The following is a 21,889-nucleotide window of genomic DNA, read 5'->3' as shown; positions in this document are numbered from 1 at the left end:
GTTTTTCTACTGAAGTGTGAAGATGACCTTGAAGGAGTCTTTTGATAAACCTCTGAGTTGTAAGATAGATTTTTATCTCTGTAGTATCACAGGCAGATCGAAGTACTTGGTCAGATCATCATTCTGAAGAGCTAAAAACCAGGACTAATTATGAAATTCCCTCAAGAAAACTTAAACTAAGTGATCACAAAAGTTGGAATGAGTAAAAGCTTGTGTGATAAATTGCAGTGGGCTGTGCAACGTTTATATCTCATCTTTTCTGCTTTTTTCTTCACCTTTGCTTCCCTCTTAATTACAGAACAAATTGATCTTAAGGATCCTTAAAGGCTGATATCAAGTATCTGAAGTACCCTTAGAACTGGTGATATCAAGACTTGCTTGTTTCTACCATAATTTATAATTTTAACAAAAGCTCTAGACCTTGAAGTGGATGATTTTTTTGGAGTGGCTGTTTGAACTCTATTGATGAGACCTCAGATTTGAGTCTTCACATGCTAATTCTGTGTATTTTTAGTCCTGTGTATGAAATGGTCTGCTCTGCTCTGCAGAGGGTTAGATTCCTAATCTTCCCTTCCTTCCAGCCTCTGGAATTTGTGATGCCTTCAATAAGTTCAGGGACTGATGTGCCTAAGAGAAGTGATCACTGAGATCCCTTCCTGCCAGCAGTGCCTGTCATGGTCAAGCCCAGAGTGAAAAGGTCTGACTGGGCACAACATTCTGTATTTCCTGTTCATCACTCACTGCACCCAAAGGTAAAATCTCTCTGCTTCCCATAAGTATAGAATAAATAATAGGTATCATGCATCATCTGTTGCTGTTCATAAAAGGAGGTAAGTACTGTAATTTCTGCTCTGTTGAGGGAGAAATAAAGCACAAAGAAAGAGAGTGAGAAGGCTTTGCTGTTGCAGTAAATCTTCAATAGCAGAGCTGAAAATAACATGTTATAAAATAATGAATTCTAGCTTGAGAAGGCTGAACTCAAGTTCAGTGACAGTGGGGAGTGGTGCATGCTGTCAGGGTCCCATCAGGGGGTCAGTGCACACAGTGGGGCCTTTCCCAGATGGGAAACAGCCCCACTCACTTCCCCTGGGAATCTGGCTGGCCAAGAAACCATCCCAGCCCCTCATTTCCTCAAGGCAGGACTGAGCTCTGTGCCTTCCTTTGAGGCCTTGTCAAAGCAGGGTCTGGTGGTTACTGGGGTCAGCATCAGCCCCCTGTCCCTCCCTGCAGGATTTCACCTCCCAGCACTGACCCTGCTCCCCCAGGTGAGCCCTGAGAGGGTGGGGGCATTTCCAGCTTTGGAACACCGTGGGCACAGCTCTGTCTGTGTGCAAATGCTCTTTTTCCTTTTTAAAGGACCCTGGGTTGGGTTTCTCCTGAAGAGTTCTGTCACAGCTGTGCTGTATGGAAATGTGTGTGCGTGCAAATTTAGGCTGATGTGTGGAGTTTCAAATTTCAAACTTTTCAAATTGCTTGAAAAGTTAGGAATAATTCAAGAACCACCTAATGCAATAATTCTAATTCTTACCCAGGCCCCTGAAAATTACTGCTTTTAGCGTTTGTTGTTAATAATTACAGTATTATTATTGTTGTGGTGCAACGTCATGTTTCATGAAGTGGAAATATAAACGATGCATTTGTGCTGTGGGATTTTGGCTCTGAAATGATTTTACCACTGATGCTGAATGGTTATGGGAGGGCTGGTTTCCCTCTCAAGGTGTGTATAAAGGAGTTAATGCTTTCTTTTTTATAAAGCACAGACCAGTGCAGGCTCAGGCAGGATCCTGGTGATGACTGTAAAGTAGATGCATGCTTGTTTTGTTAACCAGTTTTCACACATTCTAATATCCATATTCCTCTCATGATTACTGCTGTGAATTAAAAGGCATTTTGAAGAGCATTCCACATAAGTACAAAGAAAGCTATTTCAATACTATAATAAAATAGCCCTGGGAATTGGACTGCAAGGTCTCTATTTGTAACTTAAAGTTTTCCTTATTAAAGTTCTGCTTTTTAAGCTGGTGCACTGGAATTCAGCATTGTGAAGAGATGTCTTTTTGCTCTGTATTAAAAAACAAAGTATGCACTGATAAATTGTGTTACAGAGTGTGTTACAGAGCTGTTTGTTCATATTTAATGTAAATGTGCAGATGCCCAGAGACTGTTTGATTCAGCAGCAGGTTTGCATTGCAGAAGCTTTCAGCAGGAGAACCTGTGTTCATTTGTGCCATCACAGTCAGCTCAGACCTTTGAGGACATTCCAGGCAGGTCTGCACCACATCTCTTAGCAGTGGGCTCACGGTGGCACTGAAGAATTCTGAATTGTGTTTGCTATATAAACAATGCCTCTTAAGTAAAAACATTTTACCATAAACCAATATTTTATTGTTGTAATAGGACGACCCCAGTGTGCAGCAGTGCTGGCCCATGATTTGTAGTGCCAGGAATTGTGTGTGCAGCCTCACAGGGAGTTGGATCATGAAACTGGCTTAGATTTAAACCAATACTTTTCTTTTTTCAGTTGTGAGCTCCAGCTCCTCCAGCACAGCACAGCTGAGGGGGCTGAATGCTGTGCAGGAGGGGATGTGTCAGTGCCTTATGTCACTATTGCTGCTGAAGCCTGAAAATTGTTGAATCACAGCCTTAGGTTTCTAAATGTCTTGGTAAATCCAACCCTTAAACACTCTGTCATGGCTTCTGGAGAGCTGTCCAAACGATTCCACATGTGTCCTTAAGTGCTGTACCAGGTTTGGCCTTTTGTGAGTGAGAAGTGCAGATGGTGAGTGTTTGATACAGCTCTGTGTGCATATGCTTTTGCAGCAGACCACCCTGTGTTTATATGTAAACACTGCTAGACTATTTAAGCACTTAACTTAATCTTTTGCATCCACTCAGTAATAAAGCATAATTCCTCTATGACCAAAATAACATCCATGGCATAGTTAAAAAAAGGAGGATTTTTAAGAATCAGTGGAAGTCTGCCTTCTCTCAGGTTTGGATCTTTCAGTGCTTCCATTCCTCTGAAGGTGGAGTGGGATTGGGTAAAAATTTTAGCAAATTTGGGACCTTTGTTTAAGGTGTCTTAGCAAATCAATTCCTTGCAGCCCACACATCCTGACTTCTTCCCACACCTGTGGATTCCTACTCTCCAGTGCTGAAACTCCCTCCTGCTCATTCTGTGGTTTAGCCCCAAGACTGAAGAAATGTGCACAACTCAGATTTTCTCCTTCTCCCCTCACCTCACCTCCTGGTAGTTAGAAGTCAGTTCGTTATTTGAAAGACCATTTTTCCTTTCTGATGTGTCATGAATAAAGATTTTACAGCAGGAACAGAGGCATTGCAGGAGTAGCAGAGACCAAGTCAATGTGCAGATGAGAAGGGAAGAGAAAGATGAGCCAAGAGGATCCTGGCTGGAATCTTCCACCACGAGAAACTTGGAAATTGGGTGAGAAGAGAGAGGAAACTGCTGAAGCAGTTTGTTAGAAAGGACAAGAGGACGGTGTTAACAACTGTATGAGAAAACAGCCTGGCAAGGAAACTCATAGCTGGAGGAGAAGTTGCTCAAAACAAGAGAATTTAGTAGGGGAGCCAGGAAACCGCGAGCATTTTATAGAGGTTCTGCAGAAGTGAAAAGCAAGAGCTTGTGTTAACAATAATTTAAAAAAAAAACCAACAGAACCTGTAGAATCTGGGAGAGGAGGCAGAGACTTCCAGGATTGTTGTACAGATGTCAGGGATGGTGCCAGCTGTCTAATTTAGTCCTGAGACGTGAAGTTGCTCTCTCAGCATGAGTGGTGTTGGATTTCTTTTCACTGCTTCATTGCCTATCCAAGCAGGAAGTGTCATCTCACCAGAGCTGGCAGAGGTCACTGTTTTAATAACTGTTGTTAATTGATGCTTCTGAAAAGCTTTCTATCAACTTGAATTTGCTACCTGCAGAGACTTGCCTAGCAGGTAGCTGAATCAAATTAAAACTTAAATTCCGCGATGAATAAATCACACTAGAACTGTGATTACTCTCTATGTGTTAAAATATACTATTTTTCCAGTCAGCCTGCCTGAAAACTAGTAAATCTCTTTGTAAGTTTATAATATTTTAAATTCTGCTGCTGCTAAAATGTTTAAGTTGTATTTGAGTCTTGATTCTGCCAAAAATAGCTGTTCTATAGGTCTTGGAATGAGTGCAGGCAAACGCTGTCCCCTGATGCCTCCATCAACCAACCCAACATGTGCAGCAGGGCCAGCTCATGCTTCTGAAATATCACACATGTGAAAAGAAATTATTAACTGGGTTGAAAATATTAACTGAAAGCCAAAAAAAAAAAAAATAAAATCTGTGAGCAAGTAAATACTGTGCTAGTGAGAGGATGTGTGGAGAGTTTCCCCTGTTGCTCTCCAAAATACCATGAATCCAGATTTGACAGAATTGTAGAGTTTATTTTTGTCTTACATGTTGTGTTTTCTGCTAAGTGTATAGGATAGATTAAGTTCTTTCCTGTCACAAATGTGTATTTTTGCCCCTTTTCTCTTTATCTCCATCTCCCCAAGATCACTTAGCAAAATTTTCTTTCTTCCAAAAGAAAATGATTATAAACCTATATTTCTAATTTTTAAATCATTGTATTGGGTGGAAAAAAAGACCAGCATGCAAGTGAAACACTGTGTGGGAAAAATGCTATTTAAGTCTTGTCTAAGCTGTTAAACATCACACTAACACTGGATTGCTGGATGTAATCCAGTAAAAATAAAAAAAAAAATCAAAAAGAGAGGTCACATTAGAGAGCGAAGCCATCTGTCCAGTGTGGAATTGAAAGGCATTTATAATGAATTACTTTCCTATATTGCTGTCTTTTGGGGGGCCTTTATGTGAATCAAAGAGATGGTACAAGCCCATTTATCTACAAAAATGGTTCCTGAATTATTTCTACATTGTCAACCTGATGTTTTAGCATGAAACTTCTCTGTGAGTGGTTTGCATAGATAATTAGGCCTTTCTAAACAGGATTTTCTAACTGGTTTCAAAGGGGTTTTCTGCATGTCCCAGGCATTGTTTCTGTAATAGGGACTAAAAGATTTATGTGTGCATTTACTAGCAAAATAGCAGAGATTTTTCAACTAATATCTCTATTCCTTTATTCTATTTTTTTCCCTGCATGTTCATAACAAGGCTTCATTTGAAGTGTAATATTTTGAATTAATTTTAGTCATTGCTGATGTTCACGAAGTAGATTTGTTTTGACTTTTGTAGTATTAATCTGGCATGTTTGTGGAAAAAAAATAACTCTTCTACATTAAACTAAAAATACTGATTTATAGTGTTGACAGCCTTTGAGAGCATCTGAGGGTCTGGCTGGCTCTGCACATTCAGATGCAAACTCCTGCATGACAATATTACCATTTCTTTAAATAAAGATTTTGTATCTAAAATACAATTTTAATACCTCCTGAAAAATCATGAAGGAAAGAAGAAGAAAAAAAGGGAGGGGGAAGTTGGTACAAATCTGCTGTTGAAGATGTTTTAAAAATTTCCCCCCCAGACTAGTAAAATTATATTAGGGAAATTGTTTAGTACTTGATAAGTGTAATGAGGTGAAGGCCTGTTGGTTGAGTCTGTTCTTTTCTGAGTAGGATTTCAGGGATCTGGATTAGGAGGCACTTATGGATCTGGATTAGGCTGCAGGTGTTGATGAAGTTACTTGAAGCTTTTTTAAATGGAATGGGACTAACTCTGGATGTTGCATTGAGAAGTTGTTAAATGTTTTTGAGACCTAGGATAGTTCATCATATGAAATTCTGTCTGTAAAGAGTTAAAACTCTGTGCTGTAAAATGGGCATTATTGGGTACAATCTTTTGCAGTCTGGCTTCAGACCTTTTTGAACAACCTTTGCATCCCAGAGAAGCAATAGGGAATTTGTCTAGACACACTCTTCAGCCCTTTGTAGGTGGAACAATGCCTGTTCTAGGACATGAAATTCCAGCTTGTATTTAATTCTGAGAATTCCATTAATTTCTTAAGATTAAAATAAGCCAAATGTCTGGACAAATCTATTGGCATTTGCTTTTCCCCACTTTGTGTTATTTCTTCTGGGTTTGTAAGTGCTCCTTCCAACCATCATCCTTTGTATGTAGGAGAAAACTGAGATGTGCAGAGGACGTCAGAAGTGCTTTTTGGCAAAGTAAAATTAGACTTTTCTCCATCCTCAAGTGCTTTGCTTCTCTGAGACTGGGCAAGAGGTTCTGTAACATAAATAGGAACCATCGTATTTTTGAGCTAAAACTGGACAGAGATGTGTAAATTTTGTAAGTGCTTGTTTTGGCAGGAAATGTCTGTATTTCAGTTCTACAGAATAAGTTCCAGACAGCAGCTTTTTCTCTGACCCTCTTTCCAAACAGCCTCGGGAGTGCACTTTATCTCTTCTTTAACATGTGTTCCTCAGTTTTCTCTGAAGTTATCACCAGTTACACTTTTACATTACTTCACTGCACCTGATTTCTCATGTCCATCCCTTTACAAGATATTTTACCAAATGTCTTCTCAGAATGGCAAATCTACAGAATTTTGCCTTAGAAAAGGCAGTTTGTCAGTTTGTATTTGATACACAATCCAGTCAGGCTAATTGAGTAATTATATACGTATTTTTGGAAGAATGTTTGTGCTGATGAGTGCTCAGGAAAGCCTGATGACTACCTGAAAAAAGGCATGGGAGCACAAAATAATGCTGCACACATCATTGCATTTTCTCCTGTTGGTCTGGGATCTTCTCTGACATCCCATTGATGGAGAAGAGAAGGAAAAGGTTCCCTGTGTGTTGGTCCTGACAGAGCTGCCAAAGTAAAACATCACAATTCCTGGAGCACGTGATTTTCATTTTCCTTCTTCTGTCAACTGATCTATGAAAAGTGGTACAAAACTAACAGGCATCTAAGCCCAAAAAGTCACAGTAACTCACCTTGAAGTGCTTTCAGGAGGAAATTAGGAGATTTCTGCTTTGCTGTATGTGTGATTTCATTTAAAGGGAAGATTCCACAACCCTGTGAATTCCCTGTTCTGCCTTACACTGCTCATGCAGTACAAGGTGACGTTTGGGTTTGAGTCAGATTTTAAGCCTCGTGGTCAAGACAAGTTTTACATTTAAAAATAATCTTATCTGAGAAAGACTTTGAAGAATTGATTACCTCCAGCCAGCCTGGATCCCATTTTCAAAGGATGAGTGTACATGTCCACTGGGATTTTCAGAAGGACGTAAGCAGATTAAGTGCCCACGTCCAACTGTTGTTCACATGATTTAAAATTTCTTGAAATTTCCTTCCTTAATTGCATTGACTATGCCAGCGTCTTGTTTTCTACAACTTTTCATTTTGTTTAACTTGTTCTTGCCTAAAGCTTGGCAAATTGCAAAACTTAAGCAATGCACAAATCTACATCACGACGTGTTCAGAGCCACAGGATCTCTGGTCATCCCTGGTCCTCCACAAGCAAGAGATTCATTTATTTGCAGAGCCTGGAGTAATGGCATTTATGAAGCAGAATAAACTCTCCTGCTGGATGAAATCAGCCTGGGATTCAGCAGTGTTTGAAATGAGCTGGGTTTGTGCAGTCCATGTGTGGTTGATGCCTCCTTTTCCCAGTGCTGAGGAAGTTCTTGGCTTTTGGATGGTTTTGGCTTTTCTTATCACCAGCAAGTGTTAATGAGTCGTTGCAGTGAATGGGGGAACTTTTTTCTGTACAATGACAAGTGTGGATTAAGGTTTTTGTCCAGAATTGTCATAACTCATCTCATTCTTTGGTTACTTTTAAAAGCTGACTTTACCAGCTGAGGAGGTGTAGCTTTCCTGATTTGATTTGATTTCTTTCTGGTTGTTTCAATCCTTTGCAAAGTAGCAATTGGAGCATAGCACCTCATTGTTGTTCAGGAGGTTTTAGCACTAACATTAGAAATTAATTACTCTGAAGAGTGAGAATTCAACATTTTTTCACCATTATTTAAGCAGATTAAAGGGAAATAATAAGTTGGGGGTTTTTTGGTGGGGGATTTTTTGAGTGTGGTTTTTTGGGGGTTTTTTGTTTGTTTGTTTTGTTTTTTTTTTATTTTATTTTTGAGTTTTACTGTTAATCTAACTCAGGCAACCAATTTTCCTTAAGTTTTTTTTCAGAGCACATACGTGGATTAGCATAAAAACGGTTTTATTTATAAATTCATTCATGGGTCTGAGTTTGTAAATGGGGACAGATCAGTGCACAGATGATACAGACTGTCCTGGGAACTCTGCTAAAGCAAATATTTGGATTTTAATGTGTCCAGAGGGGTGGCTGAAGTGGCATGTCCATGACTTGGAGTGATGTGTCCTGGGAAATAAGGTCTCTGTAAGGCTCTTCTCAGTGTTAATGGAGGTCAGTTCTTAATTTGATCCCAGGGAACAGGACAACTGTGTGCCAGCTCACCTTGGCCTGCAGAAACAGGGATTACACCCAGCAGAAAGGATGTTGTGTTACCTTTGTGTTTGATTGCTCCAGAGAAACATCTGGAATTTACCAGCCAGTTTCAGAGTCACCAGTGCATGAAATAAATTGGAAAGATTCAGGGGAAAAAAAAAAAAACCACCTCTAAGAATCATCCAAAGACTTTGATAAAACCTTTATCTGTTAAGTTTATCAAAGAGAGAGTAAGGACATGACAGCCTGTGAATTCCTGCACTGGAGGAGTAATTGTAATCATGTGTCCTTCAACCCTCCTGAGGAGAAAGTACAGAAATACCATGGCAGGAGTTTGAAGCTGACAGATTTGGACTGAAATTTAAGAGTGCATGTTTTTAAGGGCAGAGTAATTGATTTTCAAAACAACTTGCAGAGGGCTTTGGTTTGTTTCCTCTTATCAACAACTTTTTGAGTTATTACTTGCATGTGGTTTTGAAAAATATGCAGGTATCAGAGGGAAATTGGTCCAGGAAAGTCCCATAAATAGGGTTTAAAAGGATAATTTTTAAAGGGATAATTCCCAAAAAGGATAAATGTTTTTTAAAAGCACAGTTTGTATAATCTGAGTGTGTGAGAGAGCCCCTGTGTTGATGGTGCTGTGTGCTTTGGTTGGTAGGTACGTTGATGATGTGATCAGTCGCATTGACAGGATGTTCCCTGAAATGTCCATCCAGCTCTCCCGGCCCAATGGAACCTCTGCAATGCTCCTGGTAAGCTGAAACATTCAATCCTTGCGTTGATTTTCTTCACAGGTTGAATTGCTGTCCCATAAATGCAGAGTATTAAAGATTTTTTTTCCCCAGAAACATATCATTCTTCATTTGCCACAGCAATACAGCATCTTTCTTGCTCTTAGGCAAATAAGCGATAAAAATAATTTCCCCTTTAAACAGAAGATCTATTGCTTTATTGTTAAATGTGATTGTAGAAATAGGAGCACAAAACTCAAATATTCTCTGTGGGTTTTGGCAGACTTGGCAATGAGTGAATCCTAATCATGATAATTAAGAAGGAGGAGAATGTTGTCAAGAAGAAAAGAAGAAGGAAACCAATATGATTTAAATTTGTTCGCATTCCTCTTGGGTCAGTGAATTTCTGTTATATGATGAAGTTAAGAATTTGCCTTTGAAGTAAATGAGCAGTAAAGGCTGGATTTGAGATAAACAAGTCCAATACATTCAACTTATTTCTGCCTGACCAGGCAAGATTTCATTGCAGAGGAACCTATTGTTCACATCCATTTTTACAGGCAGCTGTGGTGCTTACAGCAAAAGAAGTCTTCAAAACTCTAAGACTTTAGGTGGAAGAGGAGTCCATGGTGTGGCAGCTAAATGCTGATTTCCTTCTAGGGAAAGGCAGAAGTCACATATTTTGCCAAATTTAAATAAAACTAGAAAATACACCACATGCACAGATGAAGAACTGAGGCCAGTTCAGTCTTTTCCATCTCACATTTCTCATAGAAATTTCCCTATAGCAACTATTGCTGTGATTATTTTTAATTTTTAAGTATTTAAATTGTATTTAGTTTTAATTAATCAACTGTCTAACATGTCATTATTAACTTTCTTTGAACAGCCACAAATTCACAAGAGATTAAGTGAGTCAGAGGTTAAAATAAACAGCTGCCATTAAAACATTTAATCTGCAAATGTTGGATTCACCAAGTGGAAAAATATATTCCAGAAAAGAATGGAATTCATCAGTGCAGTCTTAAGAAGTTATAAGTCTTAGAAGTTTTTGCATTTCCTCTTAAGCTGACTTTGTGTTTTATCTATTTTGCTGTAAAAAAATGTCTGGTTTTACTTCCTTGCTTTGAAATGCTTTCCATTTTCCTGGAGCCCTTCTTTGCATACTGAAATACCTTCCACTTTTGGTGGCTTTTTGAGGTGGTCAGGAAATAAATGACGTTTTTCAAGACTCAGACACAATTAGGAAATAAGGTAAATTATCTTGGATGTGATGCCAAGGAACAAGGTTGGGTGGTAACTGAAGGAAGTGCCTTTCACCAGCAGCAGTAACGGAGTGAATTCCATGTGGCAGTTGCTCTCTAAATCAAGGACATCTTTGTTCCTACAAGATCCCAGCCCCATGTTGAACCAGTGGTGAGCATATTTTCCTTGGATCAGAGATCAAAAAAGATTGTTTTTTAAGTATTTTTGTGTGTGATTGTGTGATGGGTTTATCATTTTTGCTTTTAGCCAGGTTTTCCCTCTTCCCCATCTGTCTCAGTTGATGTTGCCAATATGGCACTTTCCATCTGGCCCTGACTGCTACAAAAGCTTTTGCTGTTTTCAGCCACAGATCCTTCAGTGGAAAAGGTGCTGAGGGATGGGCAGTGTGAAGAGCACCTCCCCCAGAAGGAGGGAGGTTTCTTCAGCACTTGTGATTTCTCACTCTGAACTTAGCCCAAGCTACATCTGGAGCTGCTCCCCTGCTGCAGTGTGCTTTACCTCAGTGCCAAAGGCTCCAGATAATGCTCATTTTATCAAAATATTTCACAGCCAAACTCTTTACCCAGAGTTAATTAACTAACTATAATCTCAACCATGCTCATCCTTGGACTGTTCCTAGCACACCTGGTGTCTTAGGAAGGTCCTTGATGCAAAGGTTTGGTTTTTATAGCATTTTTAAATATAATTTCTCCATCTACCAGAGAAAACCCCTGCATTCATCTTCAAAGGCACTGATAAGCACTATACAGATCTTAAAAATATGTAAATTATTGGAGGGAGATGGGGAAGAAGGGGAAAGGAGGTCTGGGAGACTCTTTGAAACTCAGCAAATGTTGGGGCCTTTGCCTAACAAATTATCTTTAGGAAAAAGACCCAAGAGAGAAAGTTTCAGCTCCAGACTCTACAACTTCATGTGCACATGGAAATCTGTTGATGTTCTTAGCTGTAGAGGTGGGACTTGCACCACCAAGATTCATCTGGTGGTTCAAGGAGATTTCTTTCTCTTCAAGAAGAACAAGGAGCTGCTGGAGAGGGTCCTGTGAGGGCACCCAGAGGATTTGGGGCTGGAGAGGGTCCTGTGAGGGGACACCCAGAGGATTTGGGGCTGGAGAGGGTCCTGTGAGGGGACACCCAGAGGATTTGGGGCTGGAGAGGGTCCTGTGAGGGGACACCCAGAGGATTTGGGGCTGGAGAGGGTTCTGTGAGGGACACCCAGAGGATTTGGGGCTGGAGAGGGTCCTGTGGGGACACCCAGAGGATTTGGGCCTGGAGAGGGTCCTGTGAGGGCACCCAGAGGATTTGGGGCTGGAGCAGCTCTCTGATGAGGAGACACTGCGGAGCTGGGCCGGGTCAGTCTGGAGAAGGGGAGGATGAGAGGGGATCTCAGCAATCCATGTCAGTACCTCCAAGAGGTGTCAAGTCAGTGCCAGACTCTCTTGAGTGGTGCCCAGTTACAAGAGAAGGAGTTACAGCCATAAACTAAAAGAAACCACAAAAAGTTTTCACTTCAGCATGAAGAAGACCCCTGAGATGAGCTCCTTTGGTTAGGGCATGGTGCCAGTGGTGGTGCCAGGTTTGTGGGTTTGATCTCCTTGTGGGCCATTCCCATGGATCCTTGTGGTTCCCCTCCAACAAGAATATTCTGTGATAAAACTTCTTTCCATGGATGGTGGCAGAACCACCCATGAAGGACGTGCAGTCTCCCTCTCTGGAGACATTCCAAACCCACCTGGGTGTGTTCCTGTGTCACCTGCTCCAGGTGACCCTCCCTTGGGCAGGGGGTTGCATGAGAGGATCTCAAGAAGTCCCTTCCAACCCAAACAATTCTGGAATTCTGGAATAATTAGGAGTTGTGTGAGCCTGTTGGTCGAGCTCTGCTGGCGAATAACCCTCATGCTCAGCTGGGCTCTCCCTGACCAGAATCTGCAAATTCCTGTGAGAAAAATGAACTGCTGCCTCCAGACAATGAGGAGGTTTTTTATGCTTCAGATTTACGCACAGCAATTGTACCTCATTAGGCTGGATTTATGCTACACAGGCCAAACACATAAATAATTGAAACCTTTCAGAGCTGTGTGAGATCCTCAGCTGATTTTAAAAGCAGTTTATTGTGGCATTTCAAGGTGCTGTTTAATCCCTGTCTTCACCAGTGATTTTTCAATTAATCTTTTAATAGCACTATGTAGAAAATAGACTAAACATAGAATTATATCAGCCCTAATAACTGTGTAATGCAAGATTAATTTCCAGCAGCAGCACAGGGAAATGTGGACTCCTTAAGGTTTTTTGTGAGATTTTGCTGGTCAAATGCCAGGAATTGTAAATAGATAAACCTTATCTTGTGTATTAAGAAAACATTAACTAATTTTTGATGAATGAAAATACTTAGTTTTTTTTCTTGAATGATTAGTTGTATCCTAGATAGATTCTTTTTCCTACTATAGTAATCAAATTATTTTGTGATTGTTTCACATACCTTGTTTCTGTTATCAAAATCCAGAATATTTTTTGTGTGAAACAAATCCTGTGTACAATTTTTTCATTAATAACAGAAAGATTTTAGAAGGCAGTAAACTTCAGCTCTACTTTTCCAGCTGAGAAATCTGATTTCCTTTGCATCATGTACCTACCCAGCCAGTCCTACTTGGAGAAGAAGCTTATTTTCTTATTTACATTTGGGAACTACTTTTTGTTTAAATTCTTTTTATCCCCAATATTTGTAAAGAAATACTACAGAAATTGCAAGCAGTGGTAAATATTTTTGCAGGTAATGGAACTGTTTTCTGTAATTTGTTTCTAAAGCATAATGATATGTATAAGTAACTACCAACCAAAAAACTGAATTGTTTCTGCCAGACTCAGGTCAGAAATCATGATTTTTTCTTTCCAGGGTATCTTACAAAATTTTAAATTATTTTTTTATTAATTTATACTGCTGTCTAGATTTTTAATAGATCTGTCATATAAAAATACGAAGCAGGTTTTTATAGTTTTATTCCTTCTCCTTAAAACCAGACACATTTGCATTTGAACTTTCAGATCTTGTTCCCAGCATTTGCAGCAGGCTGATTGTGTGGCAGTGGGTTGTATTAATTGCAAATAGGCCAGACATCTGTTCCCTGAAACTGAATAATTCCTTGTGTCTCACTGTTGTTTATTAGTGTTTTGCATAAAACCATTATTATTTTTATAAGGAAAATGAATGCTGAAATTTATTATTTGCCCATCAAGAAAGGCACCAGACTGATTTCTGTGCATGAGACCCTGATGTTGGAGATCTGGGAGGAGTGGGGAGGAATTTGCAAAGTGATTTAAAATCAGTATTGATGCTGTATTGATTGGAAGCAATTCAGTGCTGTTGTTTCTAAAACAATTTCATATTTCCAAAGTGCTTTGCAGTGTAATCTTCCTTCCTTCTTTCCTGTTGGATGGTTTATCAGGAGAGCAGTGCTCAGGGATAAAAGCAGGCAGTTCATGGGAGGGGTGTAGCTCTGCTGGTCACCTTTGGTGGCTTGGGCACCTGATTTTTGGGGCTATAGGATGAATATTCATTTAGGGATTTACTGCCTTGGAGTAGCTTGGTTTTGGTGTTGAAGGGAACCCCTGGGATGGTGTTTAAGGAATCCTGAGCTCACAGTGGGACTCGTGACTGCAGTGGCTTCACAGTTTGTGCCTTGAGATGGAGAACCAGCATTTTAAAAGCATTAAAATCAGCATTTAAGGGGCGTTATTTGAGGTGACATGGGCAGGGGAAGGATGTCTTGAATTAACAGAGTACATGAGCAAGGGTTGGCAAGTAAACTGGAAATGTTCTCTGCTTGTCTAATGAAGAATGAGGAAGATGAGGAAGACTCCTTTCCATTGGGAAAAGGGAAAAAAAATAGGAAAAATGTAGATAAAGACTTGTGAGAAATGTCCTCAGCTTTGCTCCCTCCACAGGGTTACTGTGCCCAAAGCTCTCAGGTGTATATTGATATTCCCATGGATTTATATTGTGGAAGATCACACATTATTTTCATCCTTGTAAAATTCCTGGTGTGCTTTAATTTAGAAAGGAAAAAAGAGACAAAATCCATTTCATCTTGTGTAGCAATGCTGGACTGGCGTGAGTGTTGCCTGAGTGTGACTGGCCACTGGCAAAATCTGTCCTTGAACCTTTGAACAACATTCCTGTGCCAGTTTTTTTGCTTTATTAAGAGAAAAGGGAAAGTTAGTGAGGGAAAAGAGCCAGCTCATCCTTCATATGGTGGGAGCATTTAAAGTCCTTCATTTATGTTGACTTTTTATCAGGCACTATTGCAATTAGGTTAGACTAATGAAAGGTAAATTCCAGCCCTTGCATAAAAAAAGAAATCCGTGTAAAGAACCTAATTAGTATGTTTGTTTATTTAGACTCTAATGGCTTAATTGCATCTTATCTTGCTATTTACAAATAGGCATCATTAAAGAATAATGAGCATGTGAGGGAAAAAGCAGCCATACCAGCAGCAGATGAGACATAAAAAATGAGAGGAAAAAAATCTAGTTGAAAATCTGTTTGTTGGGGTTTTTTTTAAAACTTTATTTTTAATGCAAAACCTTTTTTTTTTTTCAGCATATCTAAATACAATTTCCATGCATTGTACTGATTAGTAAGAAGGATCTGTGAGTGGGAGGCTGAGCTTATGGCTGGTTCCATGGCAAGGAGCAGGTGTCTGGCCTTTTGCTGGAAATCTGTAGCTTGGTTACATCTCTGCTTGGATGTTGCCTTATTTCTGAGGTGAATAAAAAACCACACACACACTTGTGCTCCTTTTTATAGAAGTGGGGAGGTGCCCATGTTAACTGAAAATAATGTTTTCTTTCTTTTAGCTCTGCATTGCAGAGCATCTGCAGCTCAAATCAGCAGCAAATTCCCTGGAATGCTGAGGGGAAATCTGCAGCTTTGGGAATTTTTCATTTCACAAAGTATGGCAGCTCAGTGTTGTCAGCATACATTTTCCTGATATCAAACTTAAATAAAATTTAAGAAAGAACATTTGTTAATGTGTTGTTTAAATGGTTGATAAAAGGGCTTTTCACTTTATATTAGTTTCAGGGAGGAGGCAAAATTAAAGGGGGGAATTCAAACTGATTCCTCCAGGCAGAGTTCTGGCATGGTAAATTAATTTTGATCCTTTTCATTTTTTAAACTCATGTGGACCCTGATTTTGACTTACTTGGAAAGGTACTTTCTTCTTTTATAATTATAACTGGTGTTAAATGGGAACTTTTTTTAGCAGTCTTACAAGAAATTATCTAAGTCATTCTCCCTGATTATTCTGTTTCCCCCTCTCCCTTTCTTGGCATACTGTGTCTGTCAGATGCTCCTTGAGATTTATCTTGGTGATAGACAAAATATTTTTAAAACTGGGATATTTCAAGAAGATTTTTATTTTATATGTCTTTGTCAGAAAAGCTGCATAATATTGCAGATTTCAATCAGCTGCCTGTCCTACCTTCTTCTTGGGCTTGCCATTTTAGGAAGCAGGGGATTTATGAATAACTTAACTGTCTGAATTTAGTATACTTTAGTTAAAAGGAAGTTAGAAGCATGTTGTTATTACACAGCCCAAAACAGAAGCTACAGAAGTATTTAACTTGCAACTGTTCCATTTTCAGCTCACAGAACTGTGGGGCATATTTTTTCATTCATATTAATTGAATTTTAAAGTGACCTTGTACATGTATTGATTTGAATTAAAATTTTCTACATCAAGGACGAGTTGGCATATATCCTTCAGGCAAAACATTAAAAAGCCAAGTGCTGTCTTAACAGGATATCGACAGGAGAAGTTGAAATTTAATAGGAAAACTTGGCTTAGAAGGGAAATTGTTGCCATTTTGTCACAATTGAAAGGTATCTTTCCTGAACACGGAAGGAAATTTCTCTCAGTTGGTACCTGTGGAAATGCAGGGACATTTCAGTGCCCATTAAATAGAGACCATCTGGGTGAGTCTGGACCTCCAGGAGAGATCTGCACTTTTGGAGCTTGGAGTAGAACTATCAAATTTCTGGTTTACCAAAGGCATTAGTGTTTTATTACCTTCTTTCAGGTGATCTGGAGGGACACAGCTGCATGACTGTAAGTGTAAATTACGTTCCATACATAGATCTGTTCTGAACACGGCCTCCAAGCAGCCAAAGTGAGCAGGGATTGGAATAAAATGATCTGCTGGAAAACATGATTTGTAAAATACAGCAGAATTGAACAAAAAACATTAAGCCCTGGAAATAGTTATGAATCTTGATTACTGGAGGAAAAAATAAAGGCTATTGCATTTGCTGTGTGTACAATATGGAATGTGCTTCACCCTGAAAATAGCTGTGGAGCAGAGTTGTGGCTTCCACGTCTCACAGCATCCCCCAGTCTGGTGACAGGCTGTTGTTCATTCTTTGTACTACTACCCTCATTCTTTCAGTGCTCTCAAAACCATGAACTGTAATTTCTCTGAGCTGCTCTTTTACAAAACTCCTGCTTCTGTCAGACTTGACTAATGATCCAGTCCTACAGAAATCATCTCAATGTCTCGATCTCTCTCCCAGCCGGAGTAAAATCTGCAGGAATCTCTTGTCAAAACAAGAGTGGTACAAAAGAGGGAAGTTTTTTGTTTCAGTACCAGAGCACTGTAAGGGCTCATTCAGACAACCCAGCCCAGGTTTGGATTTCTGGGGTGCCTGGGTTCCCTGTAAAGGGGAAGTGCAGCTCTAGGACCTTTCTCAGGAGCTTACTGAGGTACCCAGCCAGAACTGGGTTTCCACAGCTCCTCACACATGTGGGAGACAGGAATTTTGAATTTCTGTGGTCAGGCAAGTTCCTGATCAAGGTCTTGTCCTGGACATTGTGCAGGATGTGACATTCAGTGCTGTGATGGATTCTGGAGTGGGGAGTGAACCACTGGAAGGGTGTGAAGTCAGATCACTGGGAAAGGGCAGGGAGCTAATGCAGGAACATGTGTGCAGGTGAATCATGTGGGGAGGAGGTTTGAGGCCAGCAGTGAGTTCATTCCAGCAAGCTGGAGTGCCACACACAGGATTTCTCACTGTATTATGTTCCACTGTTCACTCTGAGGATTTTCAGGAACATCCCACACAAGCTTCAGATCAACCTCAGATTTATTTCTACCTGGCAGCAACGGGAGGTGCTGTGAATGCACAATGGAAAGGGAAAGAGGGAGGAAGGGAGCATCAACTAAAGTGTGTGAAGGCAGTGAGGATAGGAAATATTATAGAGAAAGCTGGGTCTGGGTGTTTGTAGGGCAGCCTTATCCCTCTTCCATTAAGATTTCTTTTTCTTTAAAATGTCTTCTTCCATTTAATTTTGTTATGTATGGTGGATGCCTAGTGTGAATTTATAAATAAGAGTCTGTTCTCTCAGCAGACCAATATCCCACTGAAGTGCCAGTTTTAATAATGCAGAAAAATAAATTGAAAACTGTTAACTCTTAATGTGCTGGCAACTTTTCTCAAAGTTTATTCATTTTCTCCTCTTAGCAATTATGACAAAACTCTGTGATTCCAGTGGTGATCAGCATCAGAGCTTGGGCACCTCTGGGTAATGACTTTGCATTTCTAACTTAATTAATACAGTGCCAGGTGCTGAAATAACTCTGCCAGTTTTTTGTATATGAGGACCAACTAGACCTTGTTTAAGAGTACCCTGGCAAGATACTGCATTTAAACCAAAATTCACAGCACAATGTGAGGTTTCCATACATGTTCATGGTTCCTGGTGTGTGCATCACTCAGGCCCTGATACAACTTCCTGTCCTTCAGCCTTTCACATTTTTTTCTTCACAAATTACCCATTCTTCTGACCCACTTTTTATGTTCTTGCAGCATTATGCCTGGCAGCCTGTCTGATGGCTGTCACTGTGTCCCCTTCCTGTTCCCCTGTCTTTTCTCTTGCTGTGAATTTGTCCTGCCCTGCTGGAGTTCTCCCTGTTCTGTGCCAGAGGTTTGGCATCAGTTCTGTCCAGGGTTTGTGGCTCTGTCCTGCTCTGTGCTGATTAAATCAGCTCAGGTTGAGGCTGTTGGTGTTGGAACAAGGTGATGGGCAGCAGTCATTACCAGAAGTTACAAAGGAATAACATCCAACAGATCAATAAAGGTGCATATTGACTGGTTTCTTTAGGTGTGGATTTGTCTGCTGAGGTCAGCAGTAAAAACACATTTGTTTTAGTGGGTGTTAATCTATACAGGATGAAATGTTGGAACACTGGCAGAAAATGAGCTGCTGCTGGCTAGGAAATATTAAAATGAGCTAATTGTTTCTTTTTTATCTCAGTTTTATGCTTTTGTGGGTGAGGAAAAACTCTCTAATAATCTCTGCATAACAAAATACAAACGCAAGATCCTTGTTAGACACACATCTTAACAGTATTGAAGTACAACTTCATCTTTGAAATGTAAATTGATTTTTAGATTAAAATGCCTTCATTATTGCATTTTTGTCAATAATATAATTTAGGCTTGTTTCTGTTGTTATACTCTGACTGACCCTCTGTATTTTCCATTATACTAGTTTTATTCTTTGCACTTTAACACCCTCACAGAAGGAAATTAAACCTTTGAAAATGTAACATTTTTACTTTAAGCTGTAGTTTCCTTTGAAATAGTTTTACATTTTTATTGGACAGAAAATATTTTCCATTAAACTCATGGTATGCTTTTACAAGCCAGCATTAGGAGAGTCCGATTCCTCTTTCAAATTGTTTTTCTCTAAGTGGACTTATATTGGAGAATATCAAATTCATCGAAAATAATCACATTTGCCCATTGTTTTTGACAAGTTATTGAGTTGTGGTGTTAATAAAATGGAGAGAATTGCTTGGCAGTGTCGTGTCTGCACAAGGGAATTCTGTGAACTCATACATTTTCAGTTGCAAATGAATGTTTGTTTGTTCTGCACTTTATAGCATCTCTCCTCCTCATATCACACACTGCTTTTAGATCTTTTATTTTGGTCTCTCTATAAAATATTGAAAACTGAAATTGCATCAACTTAAGCTGTTAACTCGCTGGTCTTACTAATTCAGACACCACCAGCTCACCCTGAGCCCGTTTGTGTCCCTGTCCTGCTCTTGCCAGGTGACCTTGGGGAAGGTGCTGAAGGTGATCGTGGTGATGCGGAGCCTCTTCATCGACCGCACCATCGTCAAGGGCTACAGCGAGAACGTCTACACCGAGGATGGCAAGGTGGGGCACTCCCAGGGTGGGGCACTCCCAGGGTGGGGCACTCACAGGGTGGGGCATTCACAGGGTGGGGCACTCACAGGATGGGGCATTCACAGGGTGGGGCACTCACAGGGTGGGGCACTCACAGGGTGGGGCACTCACAGGATGGGGCATTCACAGGGTGGGGCACTCACAGGGTGGGGCATTCACAAGGTGGGGCACTCACAGGGTGGGGCACTCACAGGGTGGGGCACTCCCAGGGTGGGGCACTCCCAGGGTGGGGCACTCACAGGGTGGGGCACTTACAGGGTGGGGCACTCACAGGGTGGGGCACTCACAGGATGGGGCATTCACAGGGTGGGGCACTCACAGGGTGGGGCATTCACAAGGTGGGGCACTCACAGGGTGGGGCACTGCCAGGGTGGGGCACTCACAGGGTGGGGCACTGCCAGGGTGGGGCATTCACAGGGTGGGGCACTCCCAGGGTGGGGCACTCACAGGGTGGGGCATTCACAGGGTGGGGCACTCCCAGGGTGGGGCATTCACAGGGTGGGGCACTCCCAGGGTGGGGCATTCACAGGGTGGGGCACTCACAGGGTGGGGCACTCACAAGGTGGGGCATTTACAAGGTGGGGTACTTACAGGGTGGGGCACTGGGGCACTCACATTCTCTGAAAAATCCATTCTGTAGGAGTGACAAGGGGTAGGACAGTAGGGATAGATGGAGATGAGAGATCTCTGCAGCCAGGTCATGGAACTTGGGGTTTATTGTAAAGGGCCTGGGTGCAGGGCCCTGCTGGGAGCTGCCAAACACAGCTGGAGCAGGCCTGAGAGAAGTAAAGAGAGAGAAGGCAAGAGCGTGGTAAAAATGAGAGAGTAAAAGAGGATAAGAGAGCGAGGTTCCCATTACAATACAATAAATCTTCTGTGCTGAATATTCTGATTCTTATTAACCAATCTAGTACAAGATACAAATCCTATAGCAATTACATAAAGCCCATAAGAATCATTACATTACCATACTGTGTTACATTTTAAATCCTAAAAACTCCTCTTTGGGCCCCTTCTGCCAAGCTGGCAGGGTCTGCTCTGACCCTCTGACTCTGCAAGCAGAGGGAATTGTTTCATCAACCTTCAGCTGGCCACACCATTGTTTTCCAGTTCAGTAACTGAGGGATCTCAAAGCTTGTTTTCATTTCAATCTTGCTTATAGTTTCCATATTCTCAAAATCTTTTGCCAAGCAATCATATTTATAAGGCTTTCCTGTTTCATCTTCCCCAACACCCTTTGCCCACGATTTTTCTCCTGGGAATCTGAGAAGCCTCCGAGGAAAAGGAAAACAAATTCTTATCTCATTTGCTTCTCCTGTGTTGTGCTCACATGTGGAATGTGAGATTGTTTACCACAGGTGATTGTTTTGTTGGTTTCTGCTGTGAGTTCATTCTTTGGCCAATCAGGACTAAGCTGTGTTGGGACTCTGGAGAGAGTCAGGAGTTTTCATTATTATATTTTTAGCCTTCTGTAAGTATCCTTTCTGTATTCTTTAGTATAGTTTTAGTATAGCATTCTTTAATATAATATAGTATCATAAAATAATAAATTAGCCTTCAAGAACATGGAGTCAGATTCATCATTCCTTCCTGCCACGAGGGGCTCTGCAAATACAATAGGTCACAGCCTCTCCAGCAGCACTGCACTTCATTTCCATCTGTTTTCATGGCAGATAACTGGGATCCCACTGCAGGCACACTGGAAATGCAAAACTGGCAAAAGGTTCAGAATGTCTGCAGAATGTTCCAGTTTAAATCTGTCTTGTTTTGCTTGGGTTTTGCATCCCCATATCTCTGAGTTCTTTCTAAGCTCTGAAGCCTTTGCTTGAATTTCTGATTTATCACCTTAGACCCCAGTTGCTGTGTTCATAGTGTCTGCTGAGAAAACATTTTTGCAGTGTACCAGCACATCAACAGCCCAAGGTTCAGCTTTCTCTCTTCTGAGAGCCATTGAGAAATCTTGGGCTGGTGTTTTTGGCTTGATAAACACAACAGAGAGGATCACTGGTAGGTGCTCCTCAAGAATTTGCTTGCCAGCAGCAGCACGTCTTGAACAGCAGCTACTACAGCGAGTGTTACCTGTTTCCACAAGTGATTTATTTTGTGAACAGCTCACCCTGCTTGAACCCTGAGATTTCCTGTGCCTGCACACTCTCCATCTGGCTCTCCTCAGCACATCAAGAGATGTTAACAGGACCTGATGGCCTTGG

The 21,889-nt window shown here is 40.8% G+C and overlaps 1 protein-coding gene across 1 annotated transcript in view; it reads left to right on the top strand.

Moving 5' to 3' along the window:
* The window catches only part of MED27 (mediator complex subunit 27), an 86,076-nt gene that overhangs the window by 48,309 nt on the left and 15,878 nt on the right, over positions 1 to 21,889 (top strand). Inside the window, exons 4-5 of the mRNA XM_005494134.3 lie at positions 9,094 to 9,187; positions 19,542 to 19,649. Of these exons, the coding sequence (XP_005494191.1) occupies positions 9,094 to 9,187; positions 19,542 to 19,649 (202 nt within the window). The remainder of the gene's footprint in view (positions 1 to 9,093; positions 9,188 to 19,541; positions 19,650 to 21,889) is intronic.

This window comes from Zonotrichia albicollis, chromosome 21 (genome assembly GCF_047830755.1).
Source record: "Zonotrichia albicollis isolate bZonAlb1 chromosome 21, bZonAlb1.hap1, whole genome shotgun sequence".
NCBI lineage: Eukaryota > Metazoa > Chordata > Aves > Passeriformes > Passerellidae > Zonotrichia > Zonotrichia albicollis.
The sequence above is the reverse complement of the archived record's forward strand: the minus strand, read 5'-3'. Positions and strand labels throughout refer to the sequence as shown.